We start from the raw sequence: 19,107 nt of genomic DNA on the forward strand, positions 1-19,107 counted from the left end.
AATTTGGATTCAAATCCATATCTACAAATAATTTTAGATGTGGATTTGTGCCAAAATCCTGCGCCTGTTGTGGTTGGCGTAAAGAGGAGAAACATTTGTATTTAACCTTATTTCTTTCCTTTTGCACAAAGAGGAAATTGCCTTTCAGCATAGTTTGGTGCAGGAAGACACCCCTTCGTGCCCAGTAATATGCTGACCACAGAGCACACACCCTTACACTTTGGCACATGACTGCCATGTGTTGGCACATGACTGCAGTAAGTGCACCAGCGTAGGAAGAGGGCAGAACTGAGCCACTTCTTTATAGATATGGCAGTTCTGTTGCCTCTAGTATTGCTTGATGCCCTGCACTGCGTCAAAGCTTTGAGATCGGTGCCCCTGTCTTCCTCTTTCTAAGTTCTCATGTAGGTCACAAGGGTCTATGGGTTTAGAATCAGACTTGTCCCCAGTACGCATAGCAAATTAAACTTGCACAGCTACAGGGTACAACATTTTGTTTGGCATCGTCAAGGGGTGTTTTGTTGGGACAAATGCATAACGAGCTCCTAGAGCCTGTTAGGCCTTTCCAAGACGCTAGTATTAAGGGCAACATTTTCATGACATCTTGGCACAATAAAGCTAATCTGGAAAAAAAGTAAGGACGTTATATTTTGCAAGTGAATGAATTAATGAAAAATAAAAGACTGCCCTAGAACTTCCTTTAAACCAGAAAATGAGAGCCAAGGTTGCTGAGGTGGCAACAGTGCCAGTGGTAAACGTTTATTCTATGCCATTTATTTGCGCATTCTTGAGATTATTGGCTCTACTGAACTTGTGATCTTTGCCCACGGGTGTCCCAAGAAAGATGAATAGGTTATATTAACGTCATTTTTATTTTCAATGTAGCACCTGCAGTGCGAACGGAGCATGGAACTGCGAGGAACATGTGTGCCTGATCGATGAACAGATGATCGATGCAGTCAACAGAGGGAATTACGGGTAAATATGTCCACCTTACCTCTACCCACCCTTGAGTACTCAAGTCACCCTTGCCTCCCTTTACCTCGACCCACCCCTGGACCCTCACATCTCTTTACCTCTACCCATCCCATAACCCAGGTCACCCTATCCCACCTTTATCTCTACCCACCCAAGAACCTTCAATTCACCCCACCTCCGTTTACCACTACCCACCACTTAACACTAAAGACACCCTTGCTTTCTTTTACCTCTTCCCACCACTGAACCCTCAAGTCACCCTCACTTCATTTTACCTTTACCCAACCCTAAACCCTCTAGTCACCCTTAACTCCCTTTTCCTTTACCTACCCCTGAACCCTCAAGTCACCCTTACCTCCCTTTACCTCCACATACCGCTGAACCCTAAAGTCACCCTCACCTTGCTTTATTCTATCCATCCCAAAATCCTAAAATCACTTTTATTAAATAACATAAAAGTATGTTATTTAAAAAAAAATGCGCGTGTGTGTGTTACACAGAAATGCATGGTAAAGGTACAAATAGGTACCTTCATGGGACTTACCTGCACGGTAAAAACTGCATGGTAAAGGTTCTGCATGGTAAAGGCTGCTTCCCCTGAGGCAGACCAGATCCTGTCCCTTCCTTAAACACTCACCTGCCTTCATTCTTGCACCTCTAAAAAGTTTGGGGACATTGGTGGTCATTACGACCCTGGCGGATTACTTCCGCCAGGGCCGGGGGACGCGGTGGCACCGCCGACAGGCCGGCAGTGCCCCGCGGGGCATTCTGACTGCGGCGGCTTAGCCGCGGTCAGAGAAGGGAAACCGGCGGTCTCCCGCCGGTTTCCCGCAGCCCCCAAGGAATCCTCCAAGCCGGCGCAGCTTGCTGCGCCGGCTTGGGGATTCCGACTCCCCCTCCCGCCATCCAGTTCCTGGCGGTTCTCCCGCCGGGAACCGGATGGCGGGAGGGGGAGTCGCGGGGCCCCTGGGGGCCCCTGCAGTGCCCATGCCAACGGCATGGGCACTGCAGGGGCCCCCGTAAGAGGGCCCCAAAATGTATTTCACTGTCTGCCTTGCAGACAGTGAAATACGCGACGGGTGCAACAGCACCCGTCGCACCTTCCCACTCCGCCGGCTCGATTACGAGCCGGCTTCATGGTGGGAAGGTCGTTTTCCACTGGGCTGGCGGGCGGCCTTTCGGCGGCCGCCCGCCAGCCCAGGGGAAAACTTGGAATACCCTCCGCGGTCTCTGGACCGCGGAGGGGTATTCCTGACGCGCAACATTGACGGGCGGCCTCCGCCGCCCGTCAATGTTGGAATGAGGGCCATTGTTTGTTGTTTTATGCCCTTCAGTGTGTTTTACAGGTATCTTAACATCTTTGACAGTTTTCTCCCCCCACCATGCACTATACTTTATGTCTAGCCTGAGAACACACATGCATTGCCACCTGGAAGAGTTTTTGTTTATTTACTGCGAGCTTAGAACCAGCTCATTGCTTACAACAGGTGGACTTTATCATCACTCTTATTTCCTTGCTCCTTTTTCGTTAGCACGTGCTGGCTTTACTTCATCTTTGTGTGTTTTCCCCTACCGTGGAGCATGGCCCAAGTATTGCTTCCCTTGCCCAGTGTCCTTCTACTGCTCGCTGCTTTCAGGGGTACTTTTGTTTCCTTTTAATTGCACCCCATTCCTCCTCTCCTGCATTGTTTCTTGTCCTGCCTCCCAACCTCCTCCTGAATTGTTGCTTGTTCGGTCCACCCCGCCCTTACCCCATTGATGATTGTCCCACCAACCCCTACACCACTCCCTCTTTGCTGCCTGCCCCTTCTCTTTCCTGCTGGCAGAAAAAAACCACCCAGAAGTCACACCAAAGTGTTTCAAAATGCTACAAAGATGCAGACAGCACTTTAATCCCTGCTATACCTGGCATTTTTGACACTATCTTCATGTGAGACTAACACTGTGAACTTCAGCTTAAACACAAAATAATTAAACTTTTTTTTTTCTGAAGGCAGAAAATACCTTCATGGTCAGCACTGGCTGGATCATAGCTTTTTTTTTTTTTTTGTAACTTCCAGCCATATTGCACTTGGCTAAAAGAATCTGACAAACTTAGTAGCTCTCCCAAAGGCGTGACGTATTGGCTTTGCCAATGCTTGTTTCTCTTTTAATTACCCTCAACTGTATACCATTCCGTTGCCCTCTTTTTCTATCTCTCTCCCTCTGTCTCGCTCTCTTTTTCTGATTCCATTTCCATTTAAATGTGCAGACCACCCGAAAGCAATGAGTGTGGCATTTAGTCCTGTCACAAGTAACTCTAAGGGCCTTGCTTAGAAATCAGTGGAAATTGTAAATTGGTAGGGCTCTTTCTTCACCAAATCCATGGTTGCCCTGCTTCTTTCAGAGATTAGAGAACCTATATTTTTTTATGACATAGACAATGAAATTAGGGCTCCATATACTGGTTTTGCTATGATATTTAAGGCAAGTCTTTCAGTGAAATGATAATCTCAGAGGACTGGTCTGATAATTTAGCGAGTAGTACATCAAACCAGTGTGAAAAAAGAAAGGTAATGTGTGTCTATGTTCCCCGGAGACATTGAAAGGGCTTTTGTCAGAGTTCCTTTCAGAGGGCCACGACACAAGCAGGGTATACTGGGCCCAACTTTAGGGGTTGAGGGCTTTCACTCCTGATGTTCCAGGGCCCAACTTATCATGCATTTTGAGTAAATGGCCAATTACCCCTTCTATAGCTGACTCTCAGGGTAGATATGGTGCGAACACTCCAAGGCTCCCTCGGGGGAAAGGAGTGGATACAGGGTAGTGAACGCAGGCTTACAACTCAAAATGCTTGCAACAACAGCAATAAATCATTGTTCAGCCGAATAGTCACATGTATGAAATAAGATAAGTATTTTATATGTACCGCTACCCGCACAAAGGAAACATATGACATTCATAAACAATCCCTGAGGTCTCATTTCTTTCTTTTGCAATTCCCTGTTCCACTGCCTCCTCATGCTAGCGATAGTAGTTATTCCCTATTCACTATTGGTAAAATCCAGGCCACGGCAGCCAGTGATCCTCAACAGTGGGAGGGTCATTGAGCAGAGTGCCAGTCCAGTGCCAGGCACGGTAAAAAATCACAATACCTTTAGACTCGCATTCCAAAGCTGTTAATCATGGCTTGTTATTATAACAGGCTGTGACTGAGAGCTCTGAAATTAAGGCTGAAGGCAATGCAAGTTTCTCACAGTGCCTGCCAGTGGGCCAAAAGCTAAACATATTTTTAAAAATGTACTTACCCACGGTCTTCGTCTTCGTGCAGTCAGCACCACAGCCCCCCATGGATCCTCAGCCAGCTTCTCTCTCTTAATCTTCATGCTGCTTTCATGCTGCAGATGAGCAGCATGAGACCAGTGGCTGGATTGCCTTGAGCGGGCTGCCTCGATGCTCTAGCAAGGCACAGGGGCCTGTGTCTGCTCTCCACACAGCCATCTAAGACAGGTAGGTGGAGAGGTTTACACTGCGCATGTCACGCTGGCCATCTCAAGACAGCTGGCCAAACTGACATGCACAGTGTGAACTGGTGGAGTGAGCACCACTCCCCTGCTGCTAGTCACCAGCAATACCCCGGCCCTAAACATTGGTCATTGGTGGACTCTTGTTCAGAAGTGCTGGGGAACCTTCACTGGACCGGTGGGCCACTTGGACTCGGGCTGTGGGTTTTGGGTGCAGAAGTGGATCCAGCGGCGGTTTCGTTAATCCTCAGGCATACTTCTTCTTTGGAGTTGGTTTCTTTTGGACAGGTCAGCTTTCCACAGGAGTTCTTAGCGTTTGTCAAAGGCAGGCGGTCCTCCCAAGGCTTTGGAGGTCGCTGGGCTGCAGGACAAGTCATCTTTTGGGTGCAGGCTCTTTCAGGGCTCCAGACAGGCCGGGAGGGCTGGGGACAAGACAGTTGGTGTCTTCAGTTTTCTCTGCTGGTGCGACTTCTGTGGTGTCTGTCTTTTCTTAGGTCATCAGGAATCTGAGTTCTAGGGTTCAGGGGTGCCACCTAAATACTGAGTTTAGGGGCGTTACAGGGACTGCCAGGGGCTGATCACCTCTAGGGTAACATTGGGAAGTGGGCATAGCCCTAACCCTATTGCCCTAATTCCTTCCAAACAATATGAGGAATTTAAAAAGTAGTGGTCATTTCAGCTCATCCACCCTAGGGCTCGGACTGGCATGAAGTGGGCACTTCTCCTAATTTAACTAATTTTCTTGCCAGTCCTGACTCCAAAAGTGGGGTCAGGAACTGAAGGTCAGCCTTCTATATCAGTTGGAGGGGTCTGGTTGCATTTCAAAGGCAGCAAGGCCTTGGAAGCTCACCACCCTGGAGTGTCCATCCTGTCTGGGAGAGGACATCACACCTCTGTCCAGCACAGGCCTTTGTTCTGAGCCCTCAAGAACATTGGCTCTCACCTCTGGGAACCAGAACTCTTTCTAAGGGGCTACACTGGTATTGACCAGTCAGTGCCCACGCTAGGAGTTGGTAGGTTTCCAGTGGGTACCTCTAAGGTGCCCTCTGAGTGCATGTATTAATAAATCCATCACTGGATTCAAAGAGGGTTTATTAATATGAGATGTTTGATACCAAACATCTCTATTTTCAGTGAAGCCATTATGTAGCTGGGGAACTCGTAGTGACCAGGGGCCAGCATATGTACTTAGAATGGCTTCCCTGTTCACTTTTTATGTCTGAGAATTGACAAAGACATAGCAGGGGAATATCTGCTTATACAGATATGCACATGTAATATAATGGACCCAGGCTTTAGGGCTGGAAGGCCTGCTAGAGGGGTGACTTACATATATTACATGCAGTGTAAAGGGTACACAGCACACAGGCTGTGTGCCATGTCGTGTAGCTCTGCACCAAGACACAGAGCCTGAATTTGTGCTGCAGCCCTCAGGGGCCCTCCTTTAGTATCCCATGCCCTAGGTACCAGGGGTACTATTTACTAGGGACTTACAGTGGTAGCTAAAAGTTTGCCAATTGGAAAAAATGATTGTGCAGTTTTAGGGAAAGAGATCTGGCACTGGGGCCCTGCTAAGCAGGGACCCAATGCACTTTTCAGTCCAAATTGCACCAGAAACCAGGCAAAAAGGGGGGGTGACCATGTCAAAAGAGGCACTTTCCTACATTCCACATTGTCAGTAGTTTTCCACAAGCCACCATTTTGGTCGTGACACTTGGGCACAAGTGTGGCGAATATGATTTCTCCTTTGTAGCACTGAAAAGTGTCAACAATGATGAGATCATAAATATTTAACCATCCTCATTCCTAAGAATTGTGGGCTTATGAATTTATGATTCACTCTAGGACTGAATAGGCCATTCAGTGAATCTGGCATTTTTCCATCAGGCTGCTAGCCATGTGACTGATTTGAGAGAGGGATGGGTTACCATGACCCTGCTATGAAAGTCCAATATGCTCACTTTAGCTGGGATCTCCTGTACTGTGAATCTATTTTAAACATTTTTACAAGGGGTCATTTTGGTATTCAGACTGGCCCTGATTCAATATATCAAGTTATAATTGTATACCACTGCAGAGTGTTTACCTCTGACTGTTCTGCTAGTACTGCGACACAATGTGGGATTCGCTCCCATTTTGCACACAGCTTGATGTAATACCATGTTATCCCTGTTGACAGGCAAGCGTGTCACAACTCAGGACTGTAATTAGCTAGTCTGTAAGATGCTGAGCATTTCATTACATTATAGTGGACCTCACTTGCAAGTCATTTTTTGACCTTTGAGAGACAGCTCCAGATTTGGAGAGCACTTGCCCAGTGTATGTCTTTTGCGTGTAACTCTTACTTGGTTCAAGGAACGTGCATCACATTAAGTCGCCAAATGCATGTCTGTCTCCTCTCCAGCCTGCAAATCTGGGTTAGGTGATGAGGATGAGGGAGAAGGGCGGCTATAACTGATTACCTTCACAACCCTTAAATGTGGTGCTCTTTAATTTAAGGGCCTTTTTTCTAAATGCCAACCTCGTTTTAGATGTTTGTAACCATGAAGAAAGTGATCCCAGAAACAGGTGGCAAATAAGTGTGCATGCATGTGTGTGTATGTTTGTGTATGTGGTTGGGTGTGTGTGCGTAACTGTTTTGTGTGTTTGCATGTGTTTACGGGTGTGTGTGTATGCGTGCATCTGTGTGGAATATGTGTGTGTGCATCTGCATGTGTGTGCAATATGTATGTGAGTGTGAGTGTGTGTGTGAGAGAGCGAAAGAGAGAGAGAGAGAGAGAGAATGATAAACTCATCCGCTTGTGTCATGGCTAAGCTGCCAGGTGAGTTGGGTCATTAGAGAGGGGGAAAGATCAAGTACAAACCCGCTACATCTCAGATCTATCGGCTTGGTTCAGAATCTGAAAAACTCAGAAAAGTGGGTTGGGAGGCTATATTAATGGAGACAGAGATTTTATATTCAGTGTTCATGTGGTGAGTGACATAAGGAGTTAAGTAGGTAGGAGTATGACTCAAGGCAAACAGATATAAACAAGTGTAAAATAAATTCACAGAGGGTGCTTTAACTAAACATGTACCCAGTTCTGCTGCTGCAGGCTCCTTCTATGACTGACCCGTTCTGATAAAACTGAATGGCTAAGAGTTGAGCTGTGTTACAATAGAAGTGTTTCCATTTTTCTCCCTGCAGCTGGCGTGCCACCAACTACAGTCAGTTTTGGGGGATGACGCTGGACGAGGGTATCCGCTACCGCCTGGGGACGAGTAAACCTCCATCATCCGTCATGAACATGAATGAGTTACATGTGAGTGCACTTCTGTCATACAGATGGTTTACCTACAGTGATGAAGTATTGCAGAACAACTTCATTACTGTTATCCACAGGGGATTAATACAGAGATTTGCAGATTAGTGAGTTTCACTAAATCCTCTAACAAGTAAAGAGAGCCCCTGACAAACAGAAGAGCTCTGCTTGAGAACATTGCGAGAGACACATAGCAGATAGTGGAATCTCTCCCACTGCAGCACATCCTGCCACTCAAAATAATGAATGTGCTCTTCATCTCAGAGTTGCAGCGCTCTACGAGACCATTATTCCGTGGGTGAAAACTAGCTGTAGGTCCGGTTTATTTCTTAGAAAAGCACACAAATGTGTGTGAGGCTGCTCAGAAAATATAAATCTTGTTCAAAGACCTCTCATGTAAGGAAATAACATAAACCACAAAACATGCACTGTTTCAGATCCTGCTATTGGGGGCAGCTGTACTGATGCTCAGGTTGGGCTAGAGACAGAGCTGTACCTTGCCAGAGCATCACAGAAATACCTAAGCCTGATCTGCCCATACAGGACTAAGATCTGAATGATCTCTTCATAGCTCTTCCAAGATCCTTATTGAACCTCTCTCCCCTTTTGCATTCAAATTTGGCACCTCTATCTCTGTTCCTCCCAAGTACTTTATCTTCCATGTTGGTGGTGTAATGCCTTCACTCTCTTCACTAAGGGATGCGGTGTGGGTCCCATTCTCACAACTGCTCACATCACTCCAGATAGACGGTGAAATGCTACCGCCCCCTTGAGCCTACGCACAGGTCCTCGCTGATCATCTATGTCACCTGTTTTTCATGCATTATGTTTGCCACCCTTGCAGGAGTCAGCTGTGCCCCAGTGGTCTTGAGACGCCAACAAGAATGCTCTCCTCACACCTTCTCACATCTTTATATTGTTCCTCAAAGCTCTCTCACCTGTCACGTGGTACGGTCCAAGAATGCTCCTTTTTGAAAATATAATGGTTCTTTCATCCAGGCAGAATCTGAGTTACGATGCTGGAAGGCGCACAAAGACATCTGTGCGATAGGCCGGCCTGGTCCTTATCAATTCATTTCCTCCAGGAAATCCAGCCCGCCACCGTGGGGAGGAAACTTTGAGCACATATTGTTATAGGCTCTCCTTCGGCCTCCACCTCTTCCTCTCTTTACAGGAGACATGACGACAACTTTGCCAGCATGAGGCAGGGAGCACATTAAGGCAATGGGACATGGCTAACTCCTTCAGGAATGTACAAGGGAGCTACAGCACTGTCAGCAACATCAGGAGAACAAGTCACTGCCAGCGATGAACAAGGATGAAATTGTACCTCTAGGTTCTTCAGAAACAGAGGATGGTGCTAGGGTCCTTCCATCTTTTTTACATGCACACAGTGAGGAGCTGTGCAGAGTCTCAAGTGGGCTCTAACATTTCACCCTCCATCCGAACTGTAAGAGAAGATGTTAAGGGTTGTGAGCATGGAACACACAATACATCCCTTACCCTCAGCATGGTAATAAAGCAGGTGGGAGGAATAGAGATGCGGGCACTACGTTTTGTAAATTCCTGTCAGGTTTTCAGGATTATACAAGGATGACAGAGTCCTGCCAGTTTCGTTAGGAGCTGACAGCTTCTGCACAGGTACACTGGGTGCTAATGTCCTCCCAGGATGTGGCAACAGGCTACCAGTAATAGGACATTGCCAGCTCCTTAAGGAAGGCACGGGGTGCCAGGATGTTACCAGCTTCTTCACGAATGCACAAGGGCGGGAGAGTCATGCCATCTTCTTCAGGAATACGCAATGGTGATAGTGTCCGGCTTGCTTACTCACAAGCATATTTCATATTAGGGTGCTGCCTGCTTCTTTAGGAGTGCACTGGGTGGTGTGGGTTTTTCAGCTTCTTTAGAAGTGCACAAAGGTGGAACAGAACGGTCAGCTCTTCAGGAGGCAATAATCTTTGTGTATTGTTGCCCTGGATATTTTCAGTTAGGGGTTTCTTCTGTTGCCCAAACTTCTCTTGGTTCAGCATCTTTGTCATTTGAGTTACAGGCTGCATAGGACCTCGAGTCTTGGAAAGATAAGCAGTGCTCAAATGATGATGTATACACTGCAGTACACTTTGGCTGCTAATGGAGGAGTGCTTGTGGTGCTGACAGTGTCCCTAAAGTGCTATCCTTAGTTGGAGAGTGTGACAAGTAGTCTGTCTAACAGGGCAGCTGCTTGCCTAAGAAGGTATATCACCATCAGGCTGCCAGCAAACTAGGTCACCACCTCTCAAACAGGGTTTATATATAGCCGCACAAACAATCCCAAGTCAGTGTGCCGCACGGTGCTCAGCCTTAGATCACTGATTGTGCTTCATGGTCACGTGGACCCACCATGATATAAATTCACAAAGTATCTTGAAAAGCACTTTCAAAACTTGTTCTTGTTCCCTTTTCGCCGTCTTGCCGCTTTTCCCGCCGCTCCTACAGCGCTTTTCCCGCCGTTTTTTGCCGCTCTTTTTTGCCGCTCTTTTTTGCCGCTTCCAGCTCCCCTGCCCGCCCACATCCCGCCTCCCAGCTGACCCCGCCTCCCCACCTACCCCTTAAATGGCGGCCGCTGCGAGGCAGAGGTAGCGACCACTGACCCTCGGGTAGGTCGCTCCCCTGCTCACGCAGCGCCTCCAGTCCCTGACTGCCTTCCTCTCCTGTGAGTGTGCTCCCCCCTTCTTGCCCGTGTAACCCGAGTGCTTGAGCTTGTGCTGGTGCTGACTGAAATCCCTTTTCTCTCCTTGTATCCCATGCGTGTGCCCCCGAGTGACTGAAATTCCCCTTTTCTCTCCTTGTATCCCGTGCGTGTGCCCCCGAGTGCCGTGCGCCGTCCTCCCCTCTCAGCCCCTCCTTTTTAGTAGATTTTAGTAGGCTCTTGTTCCCTTTTCGCCGTCTTGCCGCTTTTCCGGCCGCTTCTACCGCGCTTTTCCCAGGTTTTTTGTTGCCGCTCTTTTTTGCCGCTCTTTTTTGCCGCTTCCAGCTCCCCTGCCCGCCCACCTCCCGCCTCCCAGCTGACCCCGCCTCCCCACCTACCCCTTAAATGGCGGCCGCTGCGAGGCAGAGGTAGCGACCACTGACCCTCGGGTAGGTCGCTCCCCTGCTCACGCAGCGCCTCCAGTCCCTGACTGCCTTCCTCTCCTGTGAGTGTTCTCCCCCCTTCTTGCCCGTGTACCCCGAGTGCTTGAGCTTGTGCTGGTGCTGACTGAAATCCCTTTTCTCTCCTTGTATACCATGCGTGTGCCCCCGAGTGACTGAAATTCCCCTTTTCTCTCCTTGTATCCCGTGCGTGTGCCCCCGAGTGCCGTGCGCCGTCCTCCCCTCTCAGCCCCTCCTTTTTAGTAGATTTTAGTAGGCTCTTGTTCCCTTTTCGCCGTCTTGCCGCTTTTCCCGCCGCTCCTACCGCGCGTTTCCCGCCGTTTTTTGCCGCTCTTTTTTGCCGCTCTTTTTTGCGGCTCTTTTTTGCCGCTTCCAGCTCCCCTGCCCGCCCACCTCCCGCCTCCCAGCTGACCCCGCCTCCCCACCTACCCCTTAAATGGCGGCCGCTGCGAGGCCGCGCCGCTGGCGCGCCGAAGGCGCGCCTAAGGCAAGCCCGTCTGCGCCCGTCCGCGCCTGGACCGCGCCTAGTGCCCGAACCCCTGGCCCCCGCGCCCCCCGCTTGACCTATGACTCCGCCACCCTCGCCAACCTCAACCCCGGCCACGCGCCGGGCTGCTACCGCGCCACCCCCAAACGTACCCACGGACCCTTCACCTGCAGCAACTGCCGCTTCACCTGCCTACGGACCCACACCGCCACCACCAAGAACGACGCCCCCGGAAGCAACCTCGAATGCATCCTGGTCAACACCCGCTCCGTCCACAGGCACGCCATCGAACTGTGGAACCTCATCAACTCAACGAACCCAGACATCGCCTTCCTCACCGAGACCTGGATGAACCCCTCCTCGGCACCCGACATCGCCATAGCCATCCACGACGGCTACAAAATCATCCGGAGAGACCGCTTCAACCGCACCGGAGGAGGCATCGCCATCGCACACAAAAGCTCCATCAGCATCTCGACCCACACCGACAACTCACTTCCCGACGCCGAACACCTCCACTTCGCGATCCACATCGACCCCAAGACAACCCTAAGAGGCACCCTCATGTACAGACCACCAGGACCCCGCACCAAGTTCAGCGAAGACATCGCAGACTTCGTCAACCCCCACGCACTCTCATCCACCGACTACATCCTCCTAGGAGACCTCAACTTTCACCTGGAGAACCACACCGACAACAACACCACCGCCGTTCTAGACAACCTCGCCAACCTGGGACTGAAACAACTGGTCAACACCCCCACCCACTACGCCGGACACACGCTCGACCCCATCTTCTCCTCAAGCAAACACATCACCTTCAGCCACACCACCGAACTCACATGGTCGGACCACAGCTGCGTCCACTTCAGCTTCAAGAAAACCACTGTGCATCACCACACCCGGCAACCACCAAAAAGATACTGGAACCGAATCACCACAGAACAACTCGCAGCAACGCTCTCCCTGAACCAACCCACCAGCACCAGCAACCCCAACGAGGCCGCCAACAACCTCACCAACTGGATCTCCGACTGCGCCAACCTCCTGGCCCCTCTGAAGACCCAAACCAACACCAACAACCACAAGAAAAACTCCTGGTTCACCACCAAACTCAAAAACTCCAAGAAAGAATGCCGCCTCCGCGAGAAGACATGGCGCCTCAACCCAACAGAGGAAAACCTGACAGCTCTCAAGGACACCACCCGCCAACACCACCAACGCCTCCGCACCGCACGAAAAACAGCCTACCAGAACAGACTTGACAACAACGCCCACAACAGCAAGGAACTATTTGGCATCGTCAAAGAGCTCTCCAACCCGGACGCAGAAACCAACCCCATCCCTCCCTCACAGGACCTCTGCGACTCCCTCGCGACCTTCTTCCACCGTAAGATTGCCGACATCTACAACAGCTTCACGACCACCAACATGAACCCGCCCCCGGAAGCCGCAAACGACATCTCCACCATCCTCGCCTGGAACCCTACCACCACCGAGGAAACCACCCGCGTCATGAACTCGATCCACTCGGGATCACCCTCCGACCCCTGTCCTCACCACATTTACAACAAGGCCGACAACATCATCGCACCCCACCTCCGAGACGTCATCAACGCCTCCCTCACCACTGCTACCTTCCCTGAAAGCTGGAAACACGCAGAACTCAACGCCCTCTTAAAGAAACCTACAGCAGACCCCACCGAACTCAAAAACTTCCGGCCTATCTCCCTCCTACCGTTCCCCGCCAAAGTGATTGAGAAAATCGTCAACGCTCAACTCACCGCCGCCCTGGAAACCTCCGACTCCCTCGACTCCACTCAGTTCGGATTCAGGGCCAACCACAGCACCGAAACCGCCCTCATCGCAGCCACGGACGACATCCGAGCCCTGACCGACAAGGGTGAAACCGTGGCCCTCATTCTCCTGGATCTCTCTGCAGCCTTCGACACGGTCTGCCACCGCACCCTGATAGACCGCCTCTGCAGCGCCGGCATCAGAGGCAAGGCCCTGGAATGGGTCATCTCCTTCCTCTCCGGAAGGACCCAGAGAGTCCGCCTCCCCCCCTTCAGATCCGCAGCCACGGAGATCATCTGCGGCGTACCCCAAGGATCCTCCCTCAGCCCCACCCTATTCAACGTCTACATGACCCCCCTGGCAAACATCGCACGCAAACACGGACTCGACATCATATCCTACGCCGACGACACCCAGCTCATCTTATCCCTCACCAACAACCCCACATCAGCAAGGACCAGACTGCACGACGGCATGAAGGAAGTAGCGACCTGGATGACAGACAGCCGACTGAAACTGAACACAGATAAAACGGAGGTCCTCATCCTCGGCCCTACCCCCTCCGCATGGGACGACTCCTGGTGGCCCCCGGCCCTAGGCAGCACTCCCCAACCGACCAACCACGCACGCAACCTCGGCTTCATCCTGGACTCCTCCCTCTCGATGACCAGACAGGTCAACTCGGTGACCTCAGCGTGCTTCAACACCCTCCGCATGCTCTGCAAGATCTTCCGCTGGATCCCCATCGACACCAGGAAGACTGTCACCCACGCCCTCGTCACCAGCCGCCTGGACTACGGGAACACTCTGTACGCCGGCATCACCACCAAGCTGCAGAGGAAACTTCAACGGATCCAGAACGCCGCAGCACGACTCATCCTGGACATACCTCGCCACCACCACATCTCCGGACACCTGAGAAAACTCCACTGGCTCCCGGTCAACAAGAGGATCACCTTCAGACTCCTCACCCACGCACACAAAGCCCTCTACAACCTCGGACCCAAACTCATCAACTCCCGCGTCTCCTTCTACACCCCTCCGCGCACTCTGCGCTCCACCGGTCAGGCCTTGGCAGCCGTTCCCCGCATCCGCAAAACCACCGCCGGAGGAAAATCCTTCTCTTTTCTGGCAGCGAAGACCTGGAACTCCCTGCCCAGTCACCTTCGCGCCATACCCGAACACCTCCCCTTCAGAAGGCAGGTCAAGACCTGGCTCTTCGAGCACTGACCCCCTCCCCCCCAGCGCCTTGAGACCCTTATGGGTGAGTAGCGCGCTTTATAAATGTGATTGATTGATTGATTGATTGAAAACTGATGAAGATGCTCGCATGAGAGGGTTGATATCAATTCATTTACTGATGCGGTATGGAACTCGAAATGAAGTATTAGAAATATTTTTTGTGATAAATATTTATGCTAATTATTTTATATATTTAGTTTAAATATAGACGCTAGTAAAAATGCAACAGCACTATTAACTCAATTTCGAACTAAACCTTTTGATTGATTTAAATATAATCAATTAAAATAAAATAATTTTCTGATGTTTAAAGTAAAATATAAATTCCCATGTAGGGTAAAACAATGATTTATTTTATACTGAATTAATAATTTTGAAAAGTTACATATAAAATGTATCTAAAAGTAATTTAATTATATTTTAATAACATTTATTGTTACATTAATTTTTCTATGTCGAAAATGTATTAAAATATTTTGTAGTTAAATTAAAAATGTAAAATATTTTAGGACTTTATTTAAACCTTAAATTGTAAGGGGCAGATTTATGAAAAGTGGTGCTGCACTAAGTGCAGTGTCACTTTTCTTGTGCCCCTTAGCGCCCCCTAATGCCACCATGTGTGCGCTGTGTTTAAAATACAGCACACTATGGCGGTATTCAGGGGTACTGATGTCATAATTTTTATGCTAGTCCGGCTGTTGGCAGGATTAGCGTCAAAAATGTTGCCGCTAATCCTGCAAAGCACCCAGAGGTCCGTTGAAAACAATGGGAGCTTCCCTTTAACACCTGCTCTTAGCAGGTGTTTAAAACGCAGATAAAAATGACACAAAGAAATCTCTTAGATTTCTTTGCACCATTCCTCCCCCCACCCCGCCACCCTTCAGTGCCGGAACGCCCCCCCCGGACCATACATTATGCCTGGCGCAGGCGTAATGTGGCGAAAGGGGTTGCAATGTGGTGCAATGCAAGCATTGCGCCACTTTGTAAATATGGTGCAGTGTTTATGGCCTTCCAATGCCATATATGCGTAAAAAAAATTACACTAATGTGGCGTTGAGTTGGCACTAGGCCCTCTTACAACTGGGCCTAAGTCCCTAACTCCATGATTTTCTATGGGAGATATTGCACCATCAGTGTTTGGCCATGTGTGGGCTAGACTTACTAATATTTTTTCAGTGGTAAATAACATTTGTAAGTTAGGCCTGAGCCCTTTTTCAGAGGGTGGAGACATGTAAATTGCACATTTTGAGTTACTTTGCACTCGGATTATGTGAGCAATCAAAAATAGTAAAGTTACTCAAAAGTGTAAAAGTAAATTGCACATGTAGATTTATTGATAAATGTGAGTTACTTTTGTGAATAGCCCTGATAGCCTATTAAATCAAACACACGAGATTTTTGTACAATGTTTATAAAAGAATGCTCGTTTGTGCCTAACAGCGCACATTGTTGTCAAGTTGAAAGCCAGGATTGATCCCAGATTTTCAGGTTTCATGCTATGCAATTTTGACACGAGATGGGTATGTCTTCCTCTTGCCTACATGGGTCACCAGGTCTGTGGAGGAGACAGAAAAAAGAGGGTCTGTATGGAGTGATGTGGAGGACTGAGAGGTGGTAGGAGACCGGGAAAGAGTAATGGAATAGATTACAATTGGAGTAGAGTTGTGGGAGAGAGTGTACAATATCGTTTTGTATTGTATCAATTCTACCCAGAGCACACCACTGTCTTGGTGGCCGTGTTAAAGGATTCCTCACTTGTTGAATATGAGTAGAAAAGTGCATGTTTGTTATGTAACCGAAGTGGATACCAATGGATCATGAGGATACAAGGTGTGCAGGGCAGGGAATCCTCCAAGGAACCCCCAGTTCTTCAAGGGGGCATCCTATTAGGCCGAAGGTTAATGAATATGTCTAACATATAGGGTAATCAGGGACTCCTCATCGGCTTCTGCGGGGGGAGGATGGATCATTGTCCTTTTTGTCATTTTGTGTTACGTCTCTGTCCTCAACCATGTTGTGAACTTGTAGTTGTGCCTGTTGTGACCGGAGGTAGGAAGCTGTGAGGTAGATTGGGCTAGCTACAAACTTAACACCCTATTTTTTAGTGGCACATGCACTTATTTGACTTATATTGCACACGAAATGCCAGAAATGAAGCTAGCATAACCATATCTTCAAAACAAAGGAGAACGTATATGACACTGTGCAGAAAAGGGGGGATGTGAAATTACAAGGTTGGGGTGGTAGAAGACCCTAAGGGAGCGGCATCCGGAGATATGGGGGCCGCTTAGGCCAGTATGAGACAGTAGGGGACGCAGTGTGGCGGGTGATTGGTGTTAGCTGGTGAGATAAGTTTGAGAGCTGGAAGGTGTTTGCGTTTAGCCAGGTCACCACTCTTCAGAACTCGGCGCGGTTGTGGAGGGTTCTTTCATTGCTGAGGGGAAAGAGTTCTGTGGTGACGAGTGCGACGGTGACTCTGGATACTATGAGAAAAGGTAATGGAGACGATGGGGAGAGAGAGTAAGAGGCTGCGAGGTTGAGCTTCCGGGGAGGGGGGAGAGGGGGGCGGGTGAACACAAGGCCTCGATGAGCGAGATGTTTCCTTCCCCCTCGCAGTGGGAAACGCACTTTGAACACTCTGCTGGCGCCCACGTTGCTTCCAATTGTGGAAACAAAGCTAAAAGAACATAAATATTTTCATAAAAATTAGATGCTCATTTTCCCGATAAGGCGAAGTGGGAATACGTACTGCAGAGACCGGGTCGGAGCTTTCCTGGCTCGGGCTCACATTTAGTCTCAAAGGCCTTGCTGTTTCCAGTAGAAGTATGTTCTCAGGGCCTGAAGAGGCATCTCTGGGGTCCTGCATGTCAGTGGTGTGAGCGAGAGACCCTAAGGGTGCCAGTTTTATATGACAGCGACTAGGTTTAGTTAGGTACCTATCATTGGTTTGCCACCGAAATTACAGTCCAAAACAATTGGTACATAGCGTTGCGAGTGACAATTTGGAAGAGAAGCCCTAAACATGCCCATTCCAAATTGCGATTCGATGTGCATTTCTAAATTCATTTTTCAACTTCATAAACACTTACAGAAGCAACCATTGTATGAAGCCATTTAGTGGCCTCAAACCCTGTCATTTAGCGACTCATAGGATTTGCAACTGGTAAGTGGCTTAATATATCACGTTCTCTGTCTTCTACCACTGGGAAAGCAGGCTAGTGCTAAGGTAATGCACATTCAAGGGCCATGGCGAGGTTTACATTTATCTCAAGGGTGCAAAAACAGATACTTATGACCAATCGTTACTGATGGAATCAACCCCGTTGGAGGATTCTGTATTGAAAAGCTTTATCCCGAAATTATATTGCACGGTAGCCTTCATCCACCAGTCATTCTGGAATGGCAGCACAGTCCTTTTGCTACATCTAATTGACCTCTTAGAATGCGCTGAGCCATATTTACTTGTGTGGATGTATCTCGCCCTCTTGACACCTTGTTAGCCATTCGGATCTTTCTTCAGCATTTATAACTGTTTTCTTGCTCAGAGGACCTAAGCCGCTAAGGTTTGCTTCTTTAAACCTTTAGTCTTACTGTCCTCCCTAGTCCTTGTTGGTCCCCTCACTCGTTTTGAGCAACACTTCCCCTCGTGCTCTTTCTTGCTTTGTTAGCCTCAACCCAGCCCTTGTGATGCCTTATGTGAACTGTCCATTTTTTCCTGCAGGTGAAAATAGGGAACAATGAGGTCCTTCCGGTCTCTTTCAATGCAGCGGACAAGTGGCCGGGTATGATCCATGAACCTCTTGATCAAGGCAACTGCGCTGGATCTTGGGCTTTCTCGACTGCAGGTAACATTTTCTGGCACTCTCTTCTCCACCCACTACCCAAAGGCAACCTCTCTAACCCTTTAATAACCCTCACTCAACATACAAGTTCCTGCAGGACCTTGCTAACATTGTCCCTGATACTTTTCTTCTCCTCCAACATGCAAAATCCTACAGCACCCAGAAAAAGCCTCTCCAATAGACACATTTTGAAGAGTCATGAAAACACTTTAATCCTAACACAAGAATCCTGCAGGGCTCTGAAATCACAGTAACATTCCAATCCCAACACAGGAATCCTGCGGGTCATGAAAGTACTCAAAACCATCCCAGTGCGAAGCAAGAATACCATGGATTGCAATGCAAGGAAGGAAAACGGGCATATTATTCACTGGTGGTTTGGTTGTAAAACATAGCTATAATTTGGGTACAGTGATCCCCTCAGACTTCTGGGACCTCGTGCCACTGTGCCTGCCGCACTATTAATAGTTACACCCTAGAATCTTTCCCAAATCAACAGATAACTCTTACACAGTCATATTAATACACAAACCAACCTTTTTCTCAGCACACAAATCCCATCAAAGATTCTGAAATCTCTTTGAATAACCCTCTCCCCCAGCACACCACTCCTTGCAGGACCATAGTAACACTTTAATGCAAACGTCTCCCAACTCTAAATGTACAAATGTGTGCAGGAACCTACAGACTTTTAGCTACCTCTGCTAAAAGATGCACAAACCCAGTAATATACCGAAAGCTGTCTACCTCACTTCATAAAACACAAAAGCTTGCTTTGCCCAGGTAATATTGTAACACAACTGCCTCTCAATATTTAACTCTCAAGT

The 19,107-nt window shown here is 48.8% G+C and overlaps 1 protein-coding gene across 2 annotated transcripts in view; it reads left to right on the forward strand.

Annotated features, from left to right (window-relative positions):
* Positions 1-19,107, forward strand: part of TINAGL1 (tubulointerstitial nephritis antigen like 1) — a 121,222-nt gene that overhangs the window by 66,603 nt on the left and 35,512 nt on the right. For both annotated transcript variants that reach the window (XM_069223290.1, XM_069223289.1), the window contains 3 exons: positions 886-978; positions 7,669-7,783; positions 18,160-18,283. In XM_069223290.1, the coding sequence (XP_069079391.1) occupies positions 886-978; positions 7,669-7,783; positions 18,160-18,283 (332 nt within the window). The remainder of the gene's footprint in view (positions 1-885; positions 979-7,668; positions 7,784-18,159; positions 18,284-19,107) is intronic.

Source organism: Pleurodeles waltl, chromosome 3_1 (genome assembly GCF_031143425.1).
Source record: "Pleurodeles waltl isolate 20211129_DDA chromosome 3_1, aPleWal1.hap1.20221129, whole genome shotgun sequence".
NCBI lineage: Eukaryota > Metazoa > Chordata > Amphibia > Caudata > Salamandridae > Pleurodeles > Pleurodeles waltl.